Source organism: Nuphar pumila, unplaced genomic scaffold (assembly GCF_984573655.1).
Source record: "Nuphar pumila unplaced genomic scaffold, dmNupPumi1.hap1.1 HAP1_SCAFFOLD_908, whole genome shotgun sequence".
In the NCBI taxonomy this organism is placed as follows: domain Eukaryota; kingdom Viridiplantae; phylum Streptophyta; class Magnoliopsida; order Nymphaeales; family Nymphaeaceae; genus Nuphar; species Nuphar pumila.
The window spans coordinates 23,765-42,493 of record NW_028323531.1 but is presented as its reverse complement, the minus strand read 5'-3'; the positions used below and the strand labels follow the sequence as shown (position 1 = coordinate 42,493).

The 18,729-nt window shown below is 50.7% G+C and overlaps 1 protein-coding gene across 1 annotated transcript; it reads left to right on the top strand.

Annotated features, from left to right (window-relative positions):
* The first annotated feature begins 14,831 nt into the window (after positions 1-14,831).
* Positions 14,832-15,374, top strand: LOC149809664 (uncharacterized). Its single transcript, XM_089994708.1, has one exon. The coding sequence runs from the start codon at positions 14,832-14,834 to the stop codon at positions 15,372-15,374; it is 543 nt and encodes a 180-aa protein (XP_089850834.1).
* Positions 15,375-18,729: the final 3,355 nt, after the last annotated feature.

The following is an 18,729-nucleotide window of genomic DNA, read 5'->3' as shown; positions in this document are numbered from 1 at the left end:
GAAAAGCACATTGCCGTTCGCCATCGAGCTTTGCCCACCGACTTTCCTACACCAGCCAGTGCTGCAAATGACCTGCCCCAACGTACAGCCAAACCCAAGACCTACACTATATCTCTATGCCTCTTGCAATCGACACAAAAGGCAGGTTACCTTGTGGCAACGGCTACTGTGCGGGAGCAGCGGAGAAAACGTCGATGACGACAAACAACAAAGGACGCCAGTGCTTCTTTAAATTTAAGCTTTGCCCGCAGTTTCTGTCCAAAAAATCCTATTTTCGGGCATCTGAACCTGCAAAATCACAGGGTCTGGCGAAACCATGAGATACGCGCTCCAGGCAACGCCTGAAAAGGCAGGGTCTCACCCTTGGAACCATGACGGCAAGGCACTCTGCACCGGCAGCTGATGCTTAATTGACGGGTGACGTTCGATCACGAAAGATGACAAGAAGGCTCACCTATGGTACCGTGTCGGCAAATCTATTTGCAGAAGTGGCTGCTGTGAATTCTGGCTGGGGTCCTCGTTAACTTTGAGCAGACGAATGGTGGGCATGGTGAGCATGAAGGCGTCGGTCGTCACTGCAGCAAACTGCTCACCAACGCTGAACGCGACCGCTCGTGCCGGCTGCTGAGTCGACCAGTTGTACAGCTCCACACCATTTGACACGTTCCATAACCTCACGGTCGAGTCTGTAGACCCCGTGAGCAGCCACTTTGAGTCCCCTGCAATCAACATCAGCAGAGGGCCGGTCAGCAATGCGTCCAAGGATCGCTCGCTGACAGGCACAGCAAGCTGCCCTGAACAGCACCACTGAACAAGCCACTCCACTCGCGCATCGCATCTGTTGCTCATCGAAAAACCCAATCACGCTTGGGAGCTGCCAGTGGCCACTTGCGTCAGTGTAAGGAAGATGCTTGAAGCTAGCGGTCGCACGCAATGGGGTGCTTGCGCACATGCTAGCCAGTGGAGGTGAGCTATCTGCACTCGTCCGTTCTGCACCTGCTCGGCTTTGTGATTGCAATCGGCTTCAAGATTGCCCCGTATGTATCCCCTAGAACCGCTAGTTTCAGCTTCCCAATGCTTCACCAGATCGAGGTGCATATCATTCATATTCAGGCACCTGGAGTTCATACATATTCAGGACCCTGGACCCTTAGGTCACTCAGCCTGGCAAAACGTTACTGCTTCCCGACCAGGTAGGAGAGATGGCGACAGAAGGGATGTTCATGTGCAACTGCTGACAAAGCAACCACATGCATACACTGGCAGCCCCAAGAGTAACGCGTGGACAAGTCATATGCTGTGTGACACGAAATCAACCTCACTACAGAACACTGCAAGAATACACCGCTGCTGATCCCCAGCACTTGCTTCAAACCAACATCGCAGCAATGGGGTATTGACGCCAAGTAGATCACTGTAGTGGATCCTGACGCGGATGGAGAACATAGAGGAACTGTCACTCGTCTGACAATGCAGGAGCTGAGTTGATGCCATACTGAGCCTGACAGACCTTGCCAAGGTCGCTGCTGCCCCAATTAATCCTCTGATGAACGCAAAATAAATTCACTAAGAGTTCAAGATGGTATGAATTCCTCCGCACGATCAGGAAGGGAGATGCCAGCCCAATCCTAGACCAAATTGACCTATCCTATTCAGACCACTGACCCATGCCGAAACTGGACATGTGGAAGCTGCAAAGATCCATGCGCTTCTATAGCTGTTCTATAAGTTGGCCTTCTCTTGCAGAAGCGTACGTGTTATGTCGCATGTCATCACTGCACCAGCATGTCCCAAATATGTGCCAACCCTCTCTCCACTTTCCGTGTAGAACAAGGCAACAGGCGATTCTCCATCCTGCGAACATGAAGAAGTCTCATGAAGAAGTCGGGATCATGCACGATAAACACCGTTGGAGAGCAGACAGCACGGTTCTACCGGAGCTCGTGACCACACCTAAAGATGCCAGGACCGCATGATGGCACAACTCAACTTCAAACGGACGCAAATAACACGAAATGATCTATCAATATTCAGCTGGACGAACGCATGTGCAGATGACCAATGGAAGAACAGGCAGACTGTGGTGGCAAGCGTCAGGGTAAGCCAACCGGCTGCTTCCATACAAAGCACACCCGGTACGTTACGATACGGAACGAGACTTTGCATACATAAGTACGCACATCATCCCTTTCTGTTGTGCAGTGAAGGTGAAACGTACTTTGGAGCACGTGAACAACAGATCACCTTCTTCATTGAACCTGCAAAAACAAAAATGTTCAGAACCAGCAAGCCTCCACAAGGACTGATGCAACTATGTGATTTGCTTCACTTGCCACACCTCACTTGGGTAAGCGGCCGCTCGTGGGACTTCAAGACAAAAGGCCTCATGACTGACTGCAAGCAATGCCGAATGCTTCTACAACAGAGAATACCCCAATGACATTCACCCTCGGAATCTTCGGGTCATGATGGTACAAATCCAAAATTTAACACTGGAGACATATTTTCAAGAGCCCGAAGAGCTGCCGGCTGGAATGGTTCCGAAGCTTCTGGAAGATTCGGACAGTGAAGTTGCAACTTGGAGCCCTAACCACAAAAGACCACAGACCTCGCGTCAACACAAGTATCAAGCCCAGTACAAGCCCCTTCTGCAAAGCCTGTGACAAGTCTGGAGATCTGCTGATTGATGTATGTGTGCTTGTGTGGTGGAACGTGGCAGGACACGAGATATCAGTCCTCATGAACTTTGGCAACTTCAAGTAGTATTTGGGAACTAGTGCTGCCTGTACCATCATCTGAGGCAAGCGTACCTGGCCAGTATGTACGACATATTGCATGTAAACATGCTCATGAGCACAAATGTTGCTTCAATCATACAGACAACCAAGCTGAGTTTTCAACAACCAAGCTGTATGGCAACGTACAGACCTGTCCGGACATCCTAATCAAGGCATTCTGTCAAAGGTCTGTCAAACAGCAGTGCGCAAAAGAACATGGCCAGGTTGAGTTGGTGTCAAGTGGACAAATACTGGAACGACACAGGACAATGTTGCACTATCCCAGCCAAACTCATCGGGAGTGTCCCCGGAGGGAAGGCCAGCGCTGTGAACCAGGGCGATTGTCAGGAGGTGTGGGCGGGCATTCCTCGTCATCGTCCATAGCAAACTCGTTGTCCGCCATGCCGTTGCCTTGCCATTCCTCTGCATCGTCCGTTCCCGGGTCCATTCTGATTCTGCACATCACACCGTCGCTTTCACTTACAACAACGGGCCACACCGGTGTATAGTGACTGGGATCGATACCTGTAATGGAAATGTCCCACCAGACATGGCTTCACTTCCCTTCAGTGTACTGACTCCAGGGCGCCCTCTTGGGGCTTAGCGTGATTCCCTTTTGATTTGTTTGTTTAGTATTTTGCACCCAACGGAAGTTCGCTGGACACATAACATGGTTCAGGCCGAGGAGCCTGGGGATTGGACATGAAGAACACATACATCCTTACAACTCAGCACTCAACCCTGCTGACTGGGGCCAGGGGTTGGGGCATGAACAATCAGTCCTGACGACCACCCAGCCTGCCTCAGAAATGAATACAAATGAAGAAGCTCTGAAATGGCGTGCCCATCATCTTCCCAATGCGTTCCATACAACAGTCGCTCAATGGTAGGGACCCGGGGTACAGGGTGTTGAGCACGGGCCGCCCTTGGAGAGTCCAATGTCATCCCTCCGTCTCCCTGGAAAATGCACCGCAGCATCCCTTGTCGACATGGTGACCCTGCCATTGGATACCTTACATTTCCTCATACCCACAAAATCATTGATGTCAAGCATTCGTTTGAAGGCAAAGGGCATGCCTGCTTCATACGTATGCCTGAATGCGGACCAGATTTGCTGACCAGATCAAATGTATACAACATCACTCCTCCTGCAGATTCTCAATTTATCAAACCGATAGGAAGGCTTCATTTATAACCTCGAAGCGATGATGATGTATCATCCTACAACTCTACCGCATCCTCTTGGACATGGGCAACAAAATCGTTATGGCAATGTTTCAGCAGGTTTCAATTCCGCCAGCACGTCGTAACTACCCTTTCTTGAATAGCACATATCACCCTCGCGACAGTGCAACCTGCAAGCACACTCTGCAGAGGCACACCTGTCGATGTCCGCACGCGCCCCATCTGCACGGCGGAGTGCACCTCCTTCAAACTGCGGGGCAAGAGCTGCCCGTTGCTCATCCACCGCATAGTCAACGTGGTCGACAGGAGCCCCCGCTCGAGAGAGCCCCCCACCATCTGATTCTCGAAACGACGCAGAAAGCGGGAGATGCGGCTGAGTGAACTCTCGATGCGAGCCTCCCACCTGCAACGCCTGAGAGGCACGTGCGTGGTTCTGGGCTGCGACATCGTATGCCAGGTTGGCCACGTGCTGCGAGAAGATGGATCGAGCAGCTGGTGGCATCTGTGAGGGCTGTGCCTGTGAAGACGCTTGGGTGCCGTGGACACCGCCCTCGCCGCTTCTGCCTGCATGCAGTGACTCATCTGCAGGCTTGCGATGACTCAGGACACATCGCGTCTCATCTCAATGACAGAGCCGCCTGCCTGCAACTCGAACACATGCAACACCACCGCTTGGTTGCTTCGGGAGAGCGTGATCGGAGTTGCATTTCAGTGTGGGTTGTAGAATGCTGCCTGAGTATGCAACGTGTTTCAAGTCGAATGTGCTTGTACCGGGGTACTCTAGTTTATAGGTAGTCTGAGATGAGTGATCCCGTGACTTATCTGTGATGCGCCTGCTTGCTTGTCTAGCATGCGAGCTCGGATTGCATGACGTTATAAACACAAGGTATACAGCACAATCCACTCACCTTGCGACCGTGTTGGCGTCAATGCTTCCTGCAGGGGTGACGTCGCTACTGATGCTGGCATAAGACAAATGAATCTGCGAATAGCTCTGCCTAGTGAGGGGTGGGTGATTATGCGACTCACCGAGGGAACAAGCAACTGCAGATGTTGGATGATTGCTTGGATAACTGCTTCAGATGCTGTTTCGGTGCTTCGCCGGAAGGGACATCGACACCGAATGTTGTCCCAGAAATTCATGCATTTTTTAGCATCTGGACCCACATATTGCTCTGACAAAGCGCTGTGCTGCTTCAAGGTCACACTCTTTGGCCACAGGCTCGTCCACAACCGGTGCACCACAGCATTTCGTCAGACCCTGTAATTTGCGGGTCGCGATGCCTGAAAACGCATGACTTTCGGGGGCAGCAAGGGGGTCGAACATTCCATTGCCGTAGCGGTCATGGGGATCACGGGTGCGCCATCCTCGCCATGACAGGCACCAGAGGGAGCATGCATACCATGTGGAGCGCACCCTCATGACTAAAGCGCGGGCCAGGCATGTCCCGGAACGCGGTGGGGGGGTCTAGAGAGGGGTGGAAGCCCTGCGGGGGATGCAAGCAAGGCGCGGCGGTGTCAAGGCCTTGTGACACAGACTCATTGAACTGTGGAACGGTCCGAGCTGCTGTTGAGATTGGGGTATTGACGGGTCGCCCCCGGCCTGTGTTTGACGCTCGGTTGTAAGGCGTGGGCACCGCTGGGGTCTGCAGTACAGTGGCAATGTCTGCCGGGAGCGTGTTGCGCTCCCTTGCCATGTTGATTGGCTCTGGCAGCCTGTCCTGCACGCCCAATCATGATGATTTGCCTGTTCACAGCATCATTCACATGGAGAGATGCACTGGCCGATGCTGTATGAGGCGTGGAGCTTGTGCAATAGTGCATTTGTGACATCGTCGGCGATCACATCAATTCCCTCCTCCTCAACTCCGTGATGCTTGTGAATTGCATGATGGTCTATATTCTGGTGTTTACGGCAGTTGGTGGCTGTCAATCTGCTTCCCATCTGCTTGGTACTTTCCTTTGGAGTGGCTTTACAGCCAACCCATGGTATCAGTCGCTACTCAGAAGATGCGTGAACCAACCCTCTACTAAACACAAGATATGCAGTCCCTGTAGCTCACGTTGCACGGCCTGGGTACCTAGCGTTGGGCACAATGCCAGTACTATCTCTGAGGTACAATCTCTGAGATAGGGCACAGCATGATGATTTATGAGTTCACAACAGTACCGCATCCACATGGACATTGGACTTCAAAACTACTTGGGAATCACTCACAGAATTGCATCAAGGAAGTTGCTGGATCGACACTGCTACCTCCACGTGTTTATCACCTCGAGGACTGCCTGCAAACAGGGCACTCGCATGACCTCCTGAGTCACTATCAACGATCTCCTCTTTGTCCGAGCAGGCCAAGCAGCAGAGGGTCCTTTTTGCAACACATGTTTGCTTGCTACTCGGCTGTTATTGGCTGCCAACTTTTCAGCAAATAGCTTCTGATCACTGGTGTTGACCTGACTCGAAGGGTTGAAGGAAGCGGGTCGCACCATGACAGACTCTTCCATCGTTGCCAATAAGAGCTCCGCTCGGATTTCCATTCCCTGCAGCAATACCAGCTAGCTGTAAAGTACCCTACGTCCTTCAACGTTTCCCTCATAGCCCGAACTTTAGACGTCTGCTGAAGTTAGCCATGAGGGAACGCCTGCTGAAGACTGGTACCATGCCGAGTTGCGGGCCTTGTTATGCTATTGCATGCGCCAAATGAAGGGCTATGTGCTCAGCCTGCCCAGGTTGCGTTTGGTATCACCAAAGCGGCGAAGTAACGTATATAGCAATTACCATTCGGGAAACTATAGTGGTCATATGGTACAGGCAAGGAAGACAAGGTTGATAGAGCACACAAAGCCTTTTAGCAGACCCCGTTCAAGCTGGCAAGGAATTGTCCTTGTGTGCTATGAATCATAGCCTATGATACATAGAGCAGAAACAGCTTCTCTCTCATTGAGGTCGGGCAAAGCTCCACCATGATACTCGATTTCACTTGCAGAGCATTCAATTTACAGGCAAACAAGGTGCCTCAGGTAGTGGTAATTGTAATTCCCAAGCAGTACTTGGAATTGCCAATGTCCACATGGATGCGGTAGTGTCATAAGAGTATACATCACAACGGGGGCAGCATGCACATTGAGAGCAACACGGATGTCACTGAGGTTTAGGCAGAGTGCACATTGCAGGCAGTCCAAATTTCATCCAGTTGCAGTAAGGCAAAATTCACACCGCAGGCGGCCCAGACTCCCATCCAGGCTCAGCCAGCAAGGGAACCCCAGCGCGATCCATCCAAATAACAACATCCGCGCGAGCGATCTCGCATAGTGCAACCATCACGCGGAGATCTTTCAGATTGAAGGTTGCATCTGTGGCATCTGTGCTGTTGTGGTTGTAGCGCTTGAACAAGTCCCCTCCTGATGTGTCCATCTCCACCCTCGTGCGAAGCCCCGCATCGCCCTTTTTCTGTGAGAGCTGCTCTGCAGCACACACTACATTGTGACATCTACAAGGCAAATGTTGCGAAGTCGGACGTTGCATGCTAGACACGTGATGATGATGATGTATCTTTTTACAACGCTACCGCATCCACATGGACATTGGCAACTCCAAGAACTACTTGGGAATCCGTGTTATCATTACCACCACCTGAGGCAAGCGTACCTGGACCAGCCTGACTTACCATAACCTGACCTGACATATCTTCTTCGTCTTCGTCTTGTACCCTGCAAGAAAGGAGATCAGCCACAGCTGACCAAAAACGACCCGTCAATTCCTTTGGGAGATCGTTGCAACCCACACTCAGAATCTTTGTCAGGAGATCAACCCCCAACAGAGATTCCAATTTAGTTGCCAGATTCCCGCCTTGTAACCCAAGACCTCCAACCGTTTCAAGAAATTGGTCTATTTTAGGCCTTAAGATGGGACAATCCACAGTACAGTGAACACAGCCTGTGTGAGCATCCCCCAAATGCTCATCGCAGTCGTTGCAGTGATACTGTAAGGGATCCACAAATTCGTAAGTTTGATTTTTAAGTGGGCTTCGTAGGGCAAACAGTTTACCACTCCTGGCGCTCATGATAGTACGAGCCCGAACAGAGGGCAAACTTGACAGATATGGTGCAAGACTGCGTGGTTGTTCACCGATGCACGTCCACTTCCATGGCACTGCAGAGTGCGGCGATGCAACATATCTGGCTTTCCCCCGAATTAGGTGCCAACTCCAGATATTGTCGAGGAGGTGTTGCCTATCAACCTCATCAGCAACGCCTCTGCTCCCAGCACTGGCATATTCACTGTACGCACTCCCCCTTGAGATCTGGAGGAGGTACGCCTAGCGACCTGCTGTTTTTCAGGGGCCTTGAAGATGTCAGAGATATTCAGGTCGTGGCAAATGTCCGCTGAAAAGTTCCGCACCTTGCCTTGCCAATTGGCCCCTGCCCTTGGGCGCCCGACGGCTCTATGCCCGGGAAAACGACTCGCTTTTGCCAGTGTACACCATCGAGTTCCTTGTAAAGTGGACAAATGCTTGTCATAGCATTGTTTAGAGGCATCCATTAGAAGCGAGGGGAGCAGTAGGCCCAGGTCTGTCAACAAGACTTCTGAGGCAACTTCTACGCACTGCAATCCCATCACTGCTCGCATCGCCTCCTTTGCGACGACGTCAAAGCAGCGTCTATTGACTTGTGAGGTTGACCAGACCTCACTACCAAACAGAACTGAGCTGTAGATGAAGGTCTGGATCATTATGGTGCGGGTTTTGATCGGGATACGATGACAAGCTAGAAGTGGCCTCCAATACCCCAAGGCAGCACGCATTCTGCCCCAGTGCTTTGCTTGCATGTAATTCCCAAGACCCGCTTTCTGTAAACCAAACTCCCAAGTACTTATGTGACTGCACCTGCGACAGAGCGTGCCCATCCAGTGTCCAGGTGTTCGATCGCTTTTTAGCTGGGACGCTCGCTGATTCACCTTCCTTAGGATGGAACACCATCACGACACTTTTCACTTTATTTGCTTGCATACGCCAGCGTTTCAACCATTCAGCCACATGGTTGATAGTGACCTGCAAGTCCTGGGGATCAAGTGTCGACCATTAAGGTCGTCAGCATATGTGAGGGCCCTGACCTCGACCCCTTGCGCAATGCAAATTCCTTTGGGGCCGCCGTCCGTATGCATCGACTCCAACAGATCGTCGATATAGATGTCGAAAAGTAGGGTGGAGAGGGGGTCGCCCTGTCCAACGCCTACCATCAATGGGAACGACTCCGACATCTCACCAGCAATGCGGACCGAGGACTGTGACTTTGAAAACAAGTCTAGCAAGACCCGCCACATCTTGCCTTTTACCCCTTTAGCTTTCAATTTATAGAAAAGACCTTCCCTCCAGACCACATCGTAAGCCTTCTTAATGTCCAGGAAAAAGGCATAAAGGGGCTGCTTTGTTGCACCTGACTCATTCACCATTTGAGCCATTGTAAAGATGTGGTCGATGCAGGAACGTCCTTCCCGGAAAGCGCATTGAGACTCATGAAGTCCCACCGTTTTCTCAAGCCGTAACCGACCATGGTGCTAAACAGTTTGCGGATGATTGAGATCAGCGTGATTCCCCGGTAGTTTCCTGGGTCAGTGGAGTCTCCTGCTTTGTATAGACTCACTATAATCCCAGTCCCCCACTTTGTGGGAACACTTTCATTTCGCCAAACCCGGTTCAGCAGTGACATCAGCAGGGCTTTCAGTTCTCCTCCGCCATTTCGGATAAGTTCGCCTGTGATGTCGTCGCTATCAGCCGATTTATGTAGCGGGAGGTGATCTATGGCGCTATTGATCTCCTCTTCCGTAAACTCCCCATCCAACTCTGGCTGGAAGACGTCCTTGCCCTCTTCTCGCCAATTCCGGAAGTCTGTTTCTATGTGAATCCGATGGTCTTCAAGAAAATCAGGATCTTCCGATGGACTTGCCAACTTTGCGTAATGTGTCTTGAAGACACTGGCGATTTGTTGGGGGTTACTCACACGTGTGCACAGAAATTCGTCAGACCCTCTGGTTTATTGGGTACCCAAAAATACATAAATTTCCAGGACAAAATGAGGGTCAAAATCCATTCTGACAAAGCACTGGGTGAGCATACCCTTCGCTGCATCAATGTAGCTCAAAAGACGAACGCCGTGGGCGGCACGTTGACTGGTCAGCCGCGGTCGCACAACGAGCGAGACCTCATCCAAGCTGTTATGGAAGCTTGACAGGAGGCGATTGAGCTGCTTGGCATCTGCCGTGAGGCTCGTTGGGTAGTCGTTTCGGTCCACACTCGCCACCAAATGCTCCTCGTCAACACACACAATCTGATACGCCTTGGACAGGCCTGCACACACTCTGGTACAATTTTGACAGGCTTGCCTCAATCTGGTACGACTCTGTCAGGCCTGGACTCCATCTGGTATGGCTCTGATGGTATCAAGAAATCAAAGTTTCGGCTCTGATTCTTGCTCTCAGTCGACCAGCCGGCATCTGACCTCCGACCCTTGCAGCAGCACTTGCTGGCTCAGGGAACTTTGATGCCATAAGAATAACGCTCGGAACTGTCCCTCGTGCTGTAGCACGACGGGTCCCTAGCAGCTACAGGGTCCCAACAGCTTCAACAATATCAACATTTCTGGCCCTAGTGGCCCAAAATGCTACGAGGCCGCTTTTGATCCTCATAAGGACATAATCCGCCTGTTGAGATGGCAGGCTTCCATCCAGCCTCATGGCAACAACATCCTACAATACTTCGAGCATTCCCTATCGTGCCGTCCGCTGCGTGGTTTTTGGCATGCCTTCTGAACCGGGGTTGATTGCATCTGGGCATGAGGCTGAAGCCCCTTGAGCATGTCCCTTGTTGGCGCAGTGAGACTTGGGAGACTTGGTGTGGTCCACGATTGATTTATTTGATGGATGCCACAAAGTCTCTTGTCATTGCACTGCCAGAAGCATGCATGGAATGCATGCAATCTGATGTGCCCAATGAAGCTGAAGCAGATTTTAGTCAAGTGCCTTCCATCCACAAACTGATGGCTGCCCATTCACTCTTCAAATTCAAAATTGCTGCCTTTGCAGACAGCCATCTGCACTGCAATCTGCGCAGGAGTCGGCTTGCAAAAGATAAAGTTTACATGTCACGCGAAGCCGTGTCCATCGGTGCTCAACACACGTCGATTTACAATGGGCCATGGACATCAGAGTCATTGCAGCAGAACAACCACACCTGATTCACTTTCCACCCTGACATTCAAGTTGTCAGGAACGACCTCCATGTCCATGTGCTTGATTTTCGGCGTACGAAACGCAGAGAGCAGGTGCTGCAAGCGACCATAAACTTGTCAGGCACGTAGTTCAAGGTCAGGATTACTAGATTGTCCTTGTAGCCACTACAGCCAAGCTGGTGTCGCACCTTGAGCAGCACGGCAGCCGTGATGGTCGGTACAGTGTACAGCACGTAGCTATCGAAAAAGTTGCTGTTGATGGTTATCGCAAAGCATGCGGACTTGCTGGTGTTGATGATGCGAAGGACCAATTCCGAGCTGTTTGCTTCTATCTGAAGCGTGCTTCCTGCATGCACAAGCCATCCTGACGTCCGAGGACAGCTTCAAAGCTCGCGAAAAGACACATACATGCCACCCGTACGCATCTTAACTCGATGATGGCCATTGAGACCACAGAGGGTCCCAACAGAGAACGGCTTAACAAGGTAAGTGTGCTCATGCCCAGCATTCATGAACGTACCAATGCGGAAACAGCATTGCAAAATGCTTCTAAAGTTTTTTACTCCCAATTCCGACAAGCTTACGGAAAGGCTCATCTTCAGGGCGTTTGCCTAGACTTGTGCACCCTGGATATTGGCATTGCAGATATCATGTTACAGCAGGGCATTAGCGTAGTGAGGTCTGCAGACATTGATGAGAGCAGATTTCCGCTCCATGCTGCACTGTCTGACACCACAGCTTGAAGAAGAGCGAGGGTTATTGCTATTCATAGAGCACGCCTATTCGCAAGGCGCGTAGTAGCAATGGGTTGATAAGTCGATCACGAGATGAAGTTTCTTTGATTCAGGTTGGCATTCATACCTGGCGCACTGTCCATCAGGCATATCTGCACTCATGCTGATTCTTGCACGGGCTGTGACAGCACCCTAGCGAAGCGCAGGTGACGTGTGCCAGCTCCAACGACAAAACAAGGCGATATGAGATGGACAGCAAGCTTCTTGTAGCGATAGAGGAGGTAGAACACCTTGGTGATAGGCTGTTGCAAGTCAAGGAAGAGGTGCGGTTTGCATAATCGTTCAGATGACAATTCTCCGGTCCCAATCTCCATCAGTATGCCAAGTGCACAAGTAGCTTAGTACCTGTTCCAATGTTTCTGTCGGTTGAACGAAGCATGTCCCATATTTTTCCTATGTTGGCACTCACATGTGTGTGGAGGAGGCTGGCTGGGCTCACAGCCCAACCTGCTTGCTGGCAAAACGAGTTGTTCCGCAGCTAATTTCCTGGTGATGCTTTCAATAAGCATACTCCAGATCCGATGGCTTCAGTTCCACTGACCTTCCATTCAGCAGCGCCTGCAGATGCACCCTGCACCACACCTTCGTGCATCCCATGATGCCTATGCACGACAAAGCTCTGCTCACATGTCATTGTGTGTTCCTTCTGCGTGCAGCTCATTCTTTTAGACAAAAGAAGGAACAAATTGAGAGAGGGCAAACGAGCCATCAAGACCCACGCTCCTTCACAGCTTGCCTGGTTCACACTACCCGGTGGAGTGGATGTCAGATTGCCAGCTGCCCAGGTCAACGGAATCATTGAGCAACGTGCGCATTTCGCCTTCCTTTGCATCTGCTCCTATATGTATGCACCACCATCGCTGAAAATCCATTGCACATGTCCAAACATGATTTGTGATACCCCCTCAGCCTCGCTACTTGTCTATCATACATGACCATGCCATTGCCAAGCAACCGCACTCAGAATGTTTCGTGATTCTGATGTTAGAGACGTATGCAATTTTAGCCAAATTCCGTGAATTGCTGACTCCCAGAGAGCGTCCTTCAAAGAGTCGCCCGGTGTACTAGCATAATGCATACTTTTGAGTAGCTTGAATCTGAGCTTCCATGGTGGCCGAATGCAGCTCACGCCTCATCATCTGAAATAATTCTCATCTTTTGCATTTGAAATATTTTCCCACTGTGCAAAGGGATAGGGCCTAAGCCGGTGTGTCGCCAGCCTGTGTGATTTGCGGGAGCAGATTCCTGAAAGCTCATGATTTTTCGGACAAAATTGAGGGCCGCAACCCACTCTGGCGAAGCACTGCGCAAAGCCTTTCGAAGCCAATCAACCACCTGTCGGAGCCTGCCTAACTCAATCTGGCGAAGCCCATCAGGGCTCGTGCATAGTTGCAGCGACCTGGAAGGTTGACTACGATCTGTTCACAGCATCAGGCCTCGGCCGCACTTTGCACAGTCTCAGCTCTCGCAGTGATATCTGTCACACGAGATAGGCGGATTGGAAGCGGAAAGGCAGCTGCATAGGAAGATGACAGGCGATAAAATACGATGGTGATGACGTTTCTGGCTTGTTTGTACCGACCGATGACGTTCAATCGGTTGTATCGTTTCGAATCTGCTGTCTTCGTTGCTTGTTGACTATTTTCTGCCATTATCTATGTGATGTAATGACGAATCCTTTTACAACACTACCGCATTCACATGGACATCGGCCGCAGACATGTGCCGCAGTCACCTTGCCCCTTGAAGGATGGCGTCGCCAATTCTAAGGCAATGCGAATGGATGTGGTAGAAGAAACTGAGATAGGCACACGGGTCCGCATCCAAATGGACAGTGGTACCTTTCAGTGCAACTTGATGATGGTGCCTGCCGACTTGCTTTACTGACAAGATGATTTGACCTTTGCAGAGCAAGCTACAGTAGAGGAGGAGATCAATGCGCTGAGACGTGAACAGAAGGTACTGGTTGGTGCCATCACAGACAAATCTGGGACCCCTGAAGGCTGTGGTCCGCAACTGTTGAAGACCTTCCTTGCCTGGGATGATCATAAAAAGATATGATAGTATCTTTGCATAACATCATCCCAGGAAAGGAAGTTATCTAACATTTGCGGACCACAGCCTTCAGGTTCCAAGACTTGTTGTGTTGGCACCGACAAGTACCTTCTCTCAGTTGTGTTTGAGCATCATGCCGCGGCATTGCAACCAGGACATAGTCACCCATTATTGCACAACTGGACTCTCATTAAGCTGGATAGCGCAGATGGTGCTACTGGCTGGCGCGATGTGTGATGGTGAAACTGACATGTCAATTGCTTGTAGTGCCACTGAGATGTGATTTCTGTGCGTGCTTTATGCAGCTCAGCATTGTACATTGGTGAAGTCGTGTATGTAGCTGTCCAGCCGCTGTAGTACTGCCTGACAGGAATGATGATGAACGGAAAGTATGGCCGATGTATAGGGCACTTGTGCACAGGCAATGGTGTTACCAATCGATTATCTTTCATCCAGCACAAGCACTGGTGTACAGGCATTACAATCATTTGTTCGTTGTTGTTTTCCTCCTCATGCCTTGCAAGCGGGAGAGAAGGGGGTAATGGATGTGAGGGGCATGGGATGCCACATTTGCGAGATTTCTGGATGTTAAGTTCGATTCGAACTTTCAAATTGCTGCATTGGGAAGCCCCGTCAAGGATGACCACAGGACCACATAAAGCATGTCATGACAAGCTTGCAGACGCCATCACAAGACCGGTGAATCCTCTATGCAGGGACATCAAACGTGACGCGCCAAGGCACCTAACTTCTCATAGACGCAGTTGTGTATCTACCTGTTCACCAGGGTAGGATGTCTTTACCCATTCTGTTGCAACGATACCAGGCGGCTGACCCTCACCAAACTGAGTTCAAGAGACAAATCCTCGATTTTCTTGCCAATTCCGGAAGGCCTTATCATCGTGAGAACCTTGAAGGCCACATCACTGCGTCAGGGTTGGTAGTGAGTCAGGATGGTTCAAAGGCACTGCTGATGCATCATGCCAAGTTGGAAATCTGGTGTCAGATGGGTGGGCACTGTGATGGAGATGAGGACGTCGCGGCAGTTGCTTTGAAGGAAGCAGGGGAAGAATCTGGCCTCAAGGGTATACGGCTGCATTCGACGGACATCTTCGACTTGGATATTCACCGTATCCCCGAAAGGCGTGGAGTTCCAAGTCATCTGCATTACGATATTAGATTCCTGCTTCAAGCTGGTGATGACTCGGTGGTAAAAAATCACGAATCGTTAGAATTGAAATGGTTTCGTTGGTCTGAACCTTTGCCGACAGGCGCTGCTTCAGTCACGCGATTGTTCGTCAAGGGAGCAGATATCTTCCGTGATTGCAAGACATGATAAGACATTATTAACTGTAACAGCTGCATCTTGTCCTCGTACTTACGTCCATCCATTTGCCGTGGCACAGAACAGTCAAAGTCGAAGGCGAGTGAACAGCTCACTTGCGCATGCAAGAAATCAGGGCACCAACATGAGGTGCTCGTGCTACCCAACAGCGCCTGGGACAGACTTTGATCTACCGCCAGTGAAGCGACCGCAATGGGAGTCAGTTCTCTCCACACAATCTCTAAAAGCAGCCCGGTGCAACGGCGGATGTGCGAGATCTGTAGACCTGCGAGTATCTCCAAATTCAGCATTGACCGAGGTTGCCGGCTTCATCCAAAGAGGACTCCCTGCTTGATAAGCACCATTGAAGTGGGTTAGTTTTACACGGGAGGACTCCGGCAGAGATTCCAACGAAGTGAAGGTGCATCGGGGATGCTCCACATCTCGATTTGCATTTGCATGCTGTGATACAATAGAGCTGGCGCGGAGATGCACCGCGGTGGCAAGTGTCTGCATCGCACTGGCAAGCCGCCCTCTCTCACTGCAAGCAACACACATGGCTTAAGCTGCCACGGAGTCAGTACAGCGCCATGTACCGCTGTAGCATCGCCATGTGATGATGATGTGTCCTTTTCACGACATTGCCGCATCCAATAAACATCGGTAACTCCAAGAGTTTCTTGGGAATCGGTGCTGCCGTTACCACACCTGAGGCAAGTGTACCTGGACCAGCCTGACTTATCTCGAGACACCATAGCCTGACCTGACATGTCTTCTTCTTTGTCATCTTGTAGGAAGGAGATCAGCCACAGCTGACCAAAAACGACCCGTCAAATCCTTTGGGAGATTGTCGCAAACCATACCCAATCTTTGTCAAAATCAACTCCCCAACAGAGATTCCACTTTAGTTGCCAGTACGCACCCTTGTACTCCAAGACCTCAACCGACTTCAAGTGATACATGTAGGCCGCAAGACGGGACAATCCACGGTACAGTGATCACAGTCTGTGTGAGCATCCCCCAAATTCTCAGCGCAGACATTGCCGTGATACTGGGAGGGATCTATCAACTCGAAAAGCCTGATAGTGAAGCCGGCTTTGAAGGGCAAAAGGCTTACACACTTGGCGCTCATGATAGCACGAGCCTGTACAGAGCAAAAGCTTGACAAATATGGTGCAAGCTCTTTGTGGCTGTTCCCCATTGCATGTCCGCTTCCAAGGCACTGCAGAGTCCGGCAATGCAGCATATCTGGCTTCCCCCCTAATCAGATGCCAAATCCAGATGTTGATGAGGCGGTGTTGCCCATCAACCTCAGCAGTAGTGTAATGGCAGCACAATACTAGATACAACTCAATGGTTCGAATTTATGCTGATTACACAGACTGAAGATAACCTCGAAAGAGGTAGCAGATTCGCAAGCCAAACGATCGCAATTAAAGACCTTCGAGTTACCTCTCAAGCCCCAGATCCGGAAGAAGTCCCGAAAACTGTACTGTACTTTTCTTATATGCAAATCGTCTCTGAGCATCCCCTCTGGGGACCGCACATCCGACCTCAGACCCCAGCGAATCTACTGCACTGATTATCCCTCGAGTGACGTCACTGGTCACTAACTGGTCACTATCGTCAGCTCTCGGGTACTCTTTCGAGAGGGCACTTTACTGCACTGAACTATACTGTGCCCCTCCTGAATATTATCAGGATACTTTACTTAACTGTAGTTATTTATCAGGACTAAACTCATCCTGTCATAACAAGTAGACAACAATGTGCATCAGGAATAGCAGGAATAGATGGTGGAACAGAAATGCAGCAGCAACGCATTCCCGTGTTGATCAAAGTCACCACCCTGCCAGCAAACGCACGGCACGTGATGTTCGATGACCGCTAGACTGTGAAGATGCGCTATGTGGATGCCTCATCATGTAGATTGTGTCAAGTTTTATGCTTCGAATGCTCAAGGAACACTCTCCTTGCCGCCTGCAATGGTGTGGAGGGCTCAACTGCGACATCTTGAGACAAAGGAAGACTAATTATTCACAGCTGCCCAGATACATACGTGTAACGCAGATCACAAGCCACTGTCACAGAATATGAAACAGCATCAAGTTGCGACGGCGTAAAAAGAGAAACAATGAAAAGTTGATTCGTGCCCGCTTGCTGGAACAGCAACGCGGATGTGCATGCCGATGCAAGGATTGCTGCGATGAGAGGCCAAACGCACCCGGCAGCAGGTAATGGGGGCCCAGTTCCACCCTCCATTTCATTTGCGGCGTTTTGCACCTCGGTCTCCAGCACAGCAGTTGGTAGCGTTCCAACCACGAGCAGAAACAGCACCGAGCCGATCGTCATCGACACCATGGTCACACACAACTCGGTGTACGTTCCGGGCATACTGCTGAAGCCGTAGCCCAGGCACATCAGATGGGATAGTGATATGAAGACAGAGTACATGTACTGTTGGACTTTGCCTTTGTGCAGGACATCTGCATGTTGAAATTGTGTGAGAAGCGACTCACTCATGCATGGTGCTTAGCGCAAGGTTTGTTGTGACAACAAAGGCGAAGCCGTTGCTCGCACACATGCCCATATGTGTGTTCAGTACTTGCATCATTCAGTTGTAATTAGCACTACATGTTTCTGGTGATGGGCAGTTTCTCAACATGCAGACCAGCGCTGTGGTGTTGACAGCTTGTACGGCAGCTTGGGCATCACTTCCGATGTAACCATATGCATTCAAGGCAAGCCCTCGGTGTCTTGGCCTACATGCGGAGATGCACTGTTGGGGTGGGCACGACTGTCCCAGACGCCGAACTTTGCTTGACAACGCTATGCAAGGACGAGATTTGTAGCCTGCGTGACGTAACTATAAACGCCTTCCCTCGTGTCCTGCCCGACAGTCTAAAAAGGCCCGTAATGAAAGGTGTATCAAGACAACCATCAGCACTAGAGGCGCTATGACCCTGCTTATCCCTTCCTGGGCGAGCACATCATAGCTATCCGTGGCAAGATAGATGGAGTTTCTGGTCTGCCTAACACTGGCTGTGATCAGCCAAGGCACTGTGAAAGCAGAGGCTTCTGCTTTGCGTATCACATAGAGATAGGTGTGTTTCGCACCCATATGCTTGCATCACCATCGGTTTGTATCGCATAGAGATAGATTTGTTTCGCACCCATTTGCACCACCCAGCACTCGTCCGGAAAGCCCTCCAGGTCCGCTGCCAAGAAGATGCCGCAGCCAGCAATGTGCGCAAAAATGAGCATGACCCAGAGACAAGTAAAGAGCCGCAGTATGATTGGAGTTACTGGAATGAGCTCTTGCCACTTCTGGATATACCTGCGCAGCGTTTGCGCATCAATCAATCAA

What these genes read in the sequence shown, in the direction of transcription:
- LOC149809664 (XM_089994708.1), top strand. Translation starts at nt 14,832, where the DNA reads ATGTCTTTACCCATTCTGTTGCAACGATACCAGGCGGCTGACCCTCAC.